The sequence below is a fragment of the Rutilus rutilus genome, assembly GCF_951802725.1.
Source record: "Rutilus rutilus genome assembly, chromosome: 3".
Taxonomy (NCBI): domain Eukaryota; kingdom Metazoa; phylum Chordata; class Actinopteri; order Cypriniformes; family Leuciscidae; genus Rutilus; species Rutilus rutilus.
In genome coordinates, this window is record NC_140211.1 from 562621 (window position 1) to 570120 (window position 7500).

The following is a 7500-nucleotide window of genomic DNA, read 5'->3' on the forward strand; positions in this document are numbered from 1 at the left end:
GGGGTCAGTCTTCATTATGGCCATTCCTAACGTTTCACAGGTTCAGGCTCAGGCTCAGGTGGAGCTGGTCAAGGGGTCAGTCTTCATTATGGCCATTCCTAACGTTTCACAGGTTCAGGCTCAGGCTCAGGTGGAGCTGGTCAAGGGGTCAGTCTTCATTATGGCCATTCCTAACGTTTCACAGGTTCAGGCTCAGGCTCAGGTGGAGCTGGTCAAGGGGTCAGTCTCCGTTATGGCCATTCCTAACGTTTCACAGGTTCAGGCTCAGGCTCAGGTGGAGCTGGTCAAGGGGTCAGTCTTCATTATGGCCATTCCTAACGTTTCACAGGTTCAGGTTCAGGCTCAGGTGGAGCTGGTCAAGGGGTCAGTCTTCATTATGGCCATTCCTAACGTTTCACAGGTTCAGGTTCAGGCTCAGGTCGTTTTTTTTTTGCAGTTCTAAAAGCATCACGTGTCACTTTCTCCAGATACAGACACAGTAAGACTTTAGAGTAGAGATGCACCGATATTAAACATGTCATATGATGCGATTTTAGTGTGTTTTGTAGCTGTTAGTGCATGTATAAGATCTGCAGAGTAACAAAGCTCAAAGTGTCAAATGATATGATCTGGTCCAGTCGTGCTGATTGATCAGCTTGATCATCTGCATTTTCCAGAAGACGGGCCCCGTCCCGGTGAACTCTGTCCAGAACTCCCGGGAGCAGAGAGATTGGGGAAATGTGTACAGATGTGATCTTGGCCATGTCTGCATCATAGGGTCCAGCCCCAGAGGAGCTGGCTGACTGAGTGAGAACCACAGTGGACAGTGTGTCGTCTCTTAAGATGCGAACAGGTCTACTTCCGCTCGACCAAAGTTTTTCATAGGAGCTCCACCACCTCGGGGTGGAGTCTCCATTCCCCGGGCCTCGGCCCCTGCATCGACAGCATGTCTGCTCCCTGATTTAAAAACCCTGGGATGTAAATTGCCTTTAGAGAGAGCAAATTCCCTTGGGCCCACAGGAGCAGCTGGTGCCAGTTTGCATAAGTGACGTGACCTTAGCCCCCCCCCTGATGGTTGATGTAAGAGACAACCATCAGACAAGCACATGATGTCCCCTCAGGTCTGGGAGGAAGTGTTTGAGAGCTCGAAACACCGCCATCATTTCTAGCTGATATATGTGCTAAGAAAGTATATGGTCCTGCCACAGACCTTGCGCTGAGCGACCACTCATGATCACCCCCCAACCTGTGAGGGAAGTATCTGTATGGTCCTGCCACAGACCTTGCGCTGAGCGACCACTCATGATCACCCCCCAACCTGTGAGGGAAGTATCTGTCATTAGCATTACGCGACAACAAGAAGCCGCCAACACTGGGCCTTGGGCGAGGAACCAAGGTTTCTTCCACATGACTAAGGCACGTAGGCATCGCCGCGTGACCTTGATCATGTGAAACAGATCTCCCCTCAGAGAAAACCCCTTGGTTCTGTGCCACCACTGCAAGGGCTTCATGCACAGGAGGCCAAAAGTTATTATGTTGGACGCAGCTGCCATGAGACCCACCAGTCTCTGAAACTGTTTCACAGTGAGTGACTGGCCTAGTTTTACCTAGGCCGAAGGGAAGAACCCGATATTAGTACACTTCGCCCCCGAAAGCGAACCTCAGGGACTTCCTGTGATGAGGATGGATGGCTACATGGAAGGATGCATCCTTCAAATCTATCGTGACAAACCAGTCCTCGGACTGAATCTGTGACACAATCTGTTTGAATGTAAGCCTCCATCCTTCTTTGGAACAATGAAGTAACGGCTGTAAACCCCTGAATCCCTGCTGGGAGGAGGAACCCTTTCTATAGCCTCTTTTCGCAGAAGAGTCTGTACTTCTTGCTCCATAACCAGAGCCTGCTCGGGGTCCACCACCGTAGGGAGGACCCCTAGAAATCTGGGTGGACGAGAACTGAACTGAATTCTGTAACCCTTTTTTATAGTGAGCAGGACCCAATGAGATATATGACAGCTTCCACGCTGCCAGAAAATCTACTAAGGGGACCAGTCTCTCGAGACTGGCCTCTGGTATTGGTCGAACAACCGAAGTGGCTGCTTTACGACCCTCCCCGGAGGATCGTTGGGGAACGCTGACACCTCGGTGCCCTGAAGCGGCGAACCGGCAGGGAACAACCGAACTGGCTGCTTTACGACCCTCCTCGGAGGATCGTTGGGGAACACTGACACCTCGGTGCCCTGAAGCGGCGAACCGGCAGGGAACAACCGAACTGGCTGCTTTACGACCCTCCTCGGAGGATCGTTGGGGAACGCTGACACCTCGGTGCCCTGAAGCGGCGAACCGGCAGGGAACAACCGAACTGGCTGCTTTACGACCCTCCTCGGAGGATCGTTGGGGAACGCTGACACCTCGGTGCCCTGAAGCGGCGAACCGGCAGGGAACAACCGAACTGGCTGCTTTACGACCCTCCTCGGAGGATCGTTGGGGAACGCTGACACCTCGGTGCCCTGAAGCGGCGAACCGGCATGGAACAAACGAACTGCCAGCGCTGCGACCCTCCTCGGAGAGACCCTTCTCAGAGGACTCCGAGGAGAAATGGGCACTGTATTTTGGTGAGGTGGAAACCGTTTCTCCCCGGAGGAGACTGCCCTTCTTAGTCGAAGCCTTCTTCAAGATAACGACTGTCCTCAGATCTGTCTTATCCCAAGACGACTAAAGGAACCAGCCTCTCGAGACTGGTCTCTTGTATAGCTTTAGAAGCCAATCCAGCGTCCTGAAATGGATGACCGGCAGGAAATAACCGAACGGGCCCCTCTTAAACCCTCCTTCTGCGAGTCAGACACTGAGACTAGAACTCGCTGGAGGGCACAGAAGGGAGATGGGCACCATATAATGAGGTGTTATCCATTTCCCCTCGGGAATTCACCATTTATTTCCTCAGAATTAAATTAAAGATCAGATGAGTACGTATTTAATTTTCTCAAAAATTGAATGCAGCCAAATATCAACCAGACAAGTAGAAACGGTCTAGGTGAAAGGCTGAATATAGTGTATTAATATAGACTTCATATTATAATCTCAAACAATAAAGAATGTATAATTAGTTTGCACACAATCATAAGAGAACGAGAGAAAGTGAAATTCCCGTCTGCTCAGTTCCCTGCGCATATTTTACATTGCGGACCCATAATCTACATGCTGCCTCGGCAAACGCGAGATCCGAGCCAAAGAGTCTTTACTGACTGTCTTCCCTGGAGAAGAAAGCCAACAGGAGCAGGGCTAAAACTCTCGATAGTGCATATGTTACACGTCGGGGATTTATGAATGAACACTGCCAGACCCCTTTCACTAGAGCTGACCGTGCATGCTCCCAATCAAACAACTCATGAATCGCGTGTCCCCACTCATAATGTTAATGCACTAGCACTTTTCAAAACAGGCACTTTATTAAATATGCAGATGACAATTTTTTTTTTTAAATTAACTTATTTAATTTATTATTATTATATTTCTTATGTTTTTTTTATACATTTTACATTTACATTTAGTCATTTAGCAGACGCTTTTATCCAAAGCGACTTACAAATCAGGACTAAATTAAGCGAGTCATCATGAAGAGGCAAAAGACAACAACGCAAGAAGTGTTCAGAATACGAAGTTCAGGCATTATTCAGAGTAGCATAAGCATGATAAGTGGGATTTTAAGGGAAAGGTTTTTTTTTTTATTTTTTTTTTATGAGTTTAGGTGCTCATGGAAGAGATGGGTTTTCAGCTGTTTTTTGAATGTTGTCAGGGATTCAGCATTCCGGATGAGGGTGGGGAGAGTGTTCCACCAGCATGGAACTGTGAATGAGAATGATCTGGAAAGTGATTTTGTGGCTTTCTGTGATGGAACCACGAGACGTCGCTTGTTGATTGATCGTAGGCGTCTGGTGGGGATGTAGGCCCGTAGGAGTGAGTGAAGGTAGGAGGGAGCTGAGCCTGTGATAGATCTGTAAGCAAGCGTCAATGCCTTGAACTTGATGCGAGCAGCGAGAGGTAGCCAGTGCAGAGAGATTAACAGAGGGGTGACGTGGGCCCTCTTGGGCTCGTTGAAGACAAGACGAGCTGCAGCATTCTGGATCATCTGAAGAGGTTTGGTAGCACATGCTGGAAGTCCGGCCAGAAGAGCATTGCAGTAGTCAAGCCTAGAAATGACCAGGGCCTGGACGAGGAGTTGTGTTGCGTGCTCAGTTAGGAAAGGCCTGATCTTCCTGATGTTGTGCAATGCAAACCTGCATGATCGAGCTGTCTTTGAAATGTGATCTGTGAAGGTCAGCTGGTCATCAAACGTTACTCCCAGATTTCTGACCGACCTTGATGGGGTGATTGATGATGAATCAAGCTGGATGGTGAAGTCGTGCTGTAGAGACGGATTGGCAGGGAGGACGAGCAGCTCAGTCTTTGCCAGGTTGAGCTGCAGGTGATGTTCCTTCATCCATGTGGAGATGTCTGCCAGACAGCTTGAGACCCGTGCAGCTACTGTGGGATCATCTGGTCGAAATGAGAGGAAGAGTTGTGTGTCATCAGCATAGCAGTGTTAGGAGAAACCATGTGCCTGTATGATGTGTCCCAGTGATGTAGTGTAGATGGAGAAGAGGAGGGGACCAAGAACTGAACCCTGGGGAACCCCTGTGGTCAGTTGATGTGCTCTGGATACCTCGCCTCTCCATGCGACTTTGAAGGACCTACCTGTGAGATAGGATTCAAACCAGTCGAGTGAAGTTCCTGTGATGCCCAGTGATGAGAGGCTGGACATAAGGATCTGATGGTTCACGGTGTCGAAGGCAGCAGACAGATCAAGGAGAATGAGGAGTGAAGATTTGGAAGCAGCTTTTGCAATCCGTAGGGCTTCTGTGACCGACAGTAATGCAGTCTCAGTTGAATGCCCTTTCTTGAAGCCAGATTGGTTGACATCCAGCTGGTTGTTTAGAGACAAGAAGGATGTTACTTGGTTGAAAACAGCTCTTTCAAGTGTTTTTGCAATGAATGGTAGGAGAGAGATGGGTCTGTAATTCTCTACAAAAGATGTGTTTAGCGTTGGTTTTTTAAGCAGTGGAGTGACCCGAGCCTGCTTGAATGCTGTAGGGAAGGTGCCAGTATGGAGGGATGAGTTGATGATGTGTGTGAGTGCTGGTAGAAGTGTGGGAGAGATGGCTTGTAGAAGGTGTGAGGGGATGGGGTCTAGAGGGCAGGTGGTAGGGTGACTGGAGAGGAGAAGTGTAGATACTTCTTCCTCTGTTAGCGGCGAAAAGGAGGACAGAGGGGTATTGGCTGTGGAAGGGGTCGGTCTGGGTTCCTGTGTGTGTGGAGCTGAGAATTGACTGCTGATAGTTGTTGTTTTGTTGGTGAAGAAGTTTGCAAAATCATCGGCAGTTAAGGAGGAGGAGGGTGGTGGTGGAGGTGGACAGAGGAGTGAGTTGAATGTCTTGAAGAGTAGTCGTGCGTTGGAGGAGCTGTTGATCTTGTTGTGGAAATAAGAAGATTTTGCAACATGAACATCAGCAGAAAAGGACGAGAGGAGAGATTTATACATACTCAGGTCAGAAGAGTCTTTTGATTTGCGCCATTTCCTCTCCGCTGCCCTGAGTTCGGTCCGGTGTTCACGGAGAACCTCAGATAGCCAGGGGTTAGAAGGAGTAGCGCGTGCTGGCCTGGAGGAGAGAGGGCAGATTTTGTCTAGAGTAGAGGTTAGTGTGGAGCATAAGGTGTCCGTTGCAGTATTCACATCCAGAGATGAGAATTGTGAGGGTGGGGGAAGAGAAGAAGACACGGCAGAGGAGAGATGGGAGGGGGAAAGTGAGCGTAGGTTTCGCCTGAGGGTGACTGGTGGTGGGGTTGGTGGCGCAGGGGTAGCGAGTTGTAGACTGAAGGTGATGAGGAAATGATCTGAAACATGGAGAGGCCTCACCAAAATGTTGTCTGTGATGCAGTTGCGTGTGTAAACCAGGTCCAGTTGGTTGCCTGATTTGTGAGTACCTGTGGTGATGTGTCGTTTGAGATCGAAGGAGGCTAGTAGAGAGGTGAAGTCTGTTGCATGTGGTTTTTCGAGATGAATGTTGAAGTCACCGAAGACTAGAAGTGGGGTGCCGTCCTCAGGGAAAGAGGACAGCAGCACATCCAGCTCCTCTACGAAGTTACCCAGCTGACCTGGGGGGCGATAAATTACTACAATATGGATCTTACTGGGAGTTGTAAGTGTGATAGCATGATATTCAAATGAATTGTTGTTGCATAGAGAAGAGAGCGCTGAGTATTTCCAATTGTTGGAAACGAGAAGCCCTGTCCCGGCACCCCTCCCAGACTGGCGAGGGGAGTGAGAAAAGGAGAAATTGCTAGAGAGAGCAGCGGGGGTTGCTGAGTCTTCAGGACGAATCCAGGTCTCAGTCAAGCCCAGGATACTGAGAGTAGAATGAGATGCAAAGGCTGGAATGAAGTCAGCTTTGTTGACTGCTGACTGACAATTCCATAGACCCACGGAAAGAGAGAGAGGAGTGTGTGAGGATGAGAGAATGGGACGCAGATTAGCAGTATCGCGCTGCCTTGTGCGCGTGATGAAAGGGCGTTGTCGAACGATAACAGGAATGTGTTGAAAACACATGCTGATTCGGGAGAAAGATAAGATAAGAAGTGGAAAGGGAAAAGGCGAATTTTTAAGTGCCTTTCTGGTGTCCTTGCTCGGTGGAGTCGCGCAGGTAGAGTCGATGGTCTTTACCCGAGTCGGTCTTCACACGAGGAGGCTGAACACGAGAGCTGAACGCTTCCGCTGACGCTTCCGCGACAGCGCGCAAAATACACAGATATACAGAAAAATACTTTCACCGCTTGAGTGAGGTTTATAGGTTTAGTTTATTTTTATTTCAGTTTTAATAATTATTTGAGCAGATGGAGATTCAAATCTGAAGCACATATGAAGACACTTGAAGGAAACCTGCTTGAAAACTTTCTCCAGATGCAGACACAGTAAGACTTTAGAGCAATATAATGAACCTGGTGAGATGCTCATGTAGAGATCTGCTAATCTCTTAAACCCTGGGGAGATTATCTCAGGAGAAACAGCAGAAGTCATCGCATTATTTACCTTGAGAAACAAAAGAGATGTTGAAGGGATCTTTCTGTCTACAGCAAGTTTTTGAACATAATGTTTAATAAGTTAACAGTTTGCTTAACAGTGTTATTTTAGCCTTATTTATATACTATTAAATACTATTTTTTTAGAACTTATTTCATTTAGGCTTTTGTAATATTTTTTATGTTTTTCTTTTGTAGGTTTAGTTTATTTTTATTTCAGTTTTAATCATTATTTGAGCAGATGGAGATTAGAATCTGAGACACTTGAATGTTTTTCCCGCTGATTGTTTTTGTCACCTCACATAGAAGTAATGCAGGAAGTTTAGATGTCAAGACGGCGAGTTCCAACAGACTCATTTTACACACAAACACTGTTTAGATTCCACAAAACTCATTGTTCTGAATAAT

General features: G+C 47.8%; 2 protein-coding genes across 4 annotated transcripts in view; one reads left to right on the forward strand and one right to left on the reverse strand.

Annotated features, from left to right (window-relative positions):
* The window catches only part of nrxn2b (neurexin 2b), a 499069-nt gene that overhangs the window by 339974 nt on the left and 151595 nt on the right, over positions 1-7500 (forward strand). The gene's annotated exons all lie outside the window — the stretch shown is intronic.
* LOC311288024 (uncharacterized protein) lies at positions 3450-7090 on the reverse strand (the record flags this gene model as incomplete). Its single annotated transcript, XM_084405228.1, has 4 exons — positions 3450-4515; positions 4714-5910; positions 6001-6051; positions 7012-7090. 4 exons carry the CDS (start codon positions 7088-7090, stop codon positions 3716-3718), a joined length of 2127 nt encoding a protein of 708 aa, XP_084261354.1. The 3' UTR covers positions 3450-3715.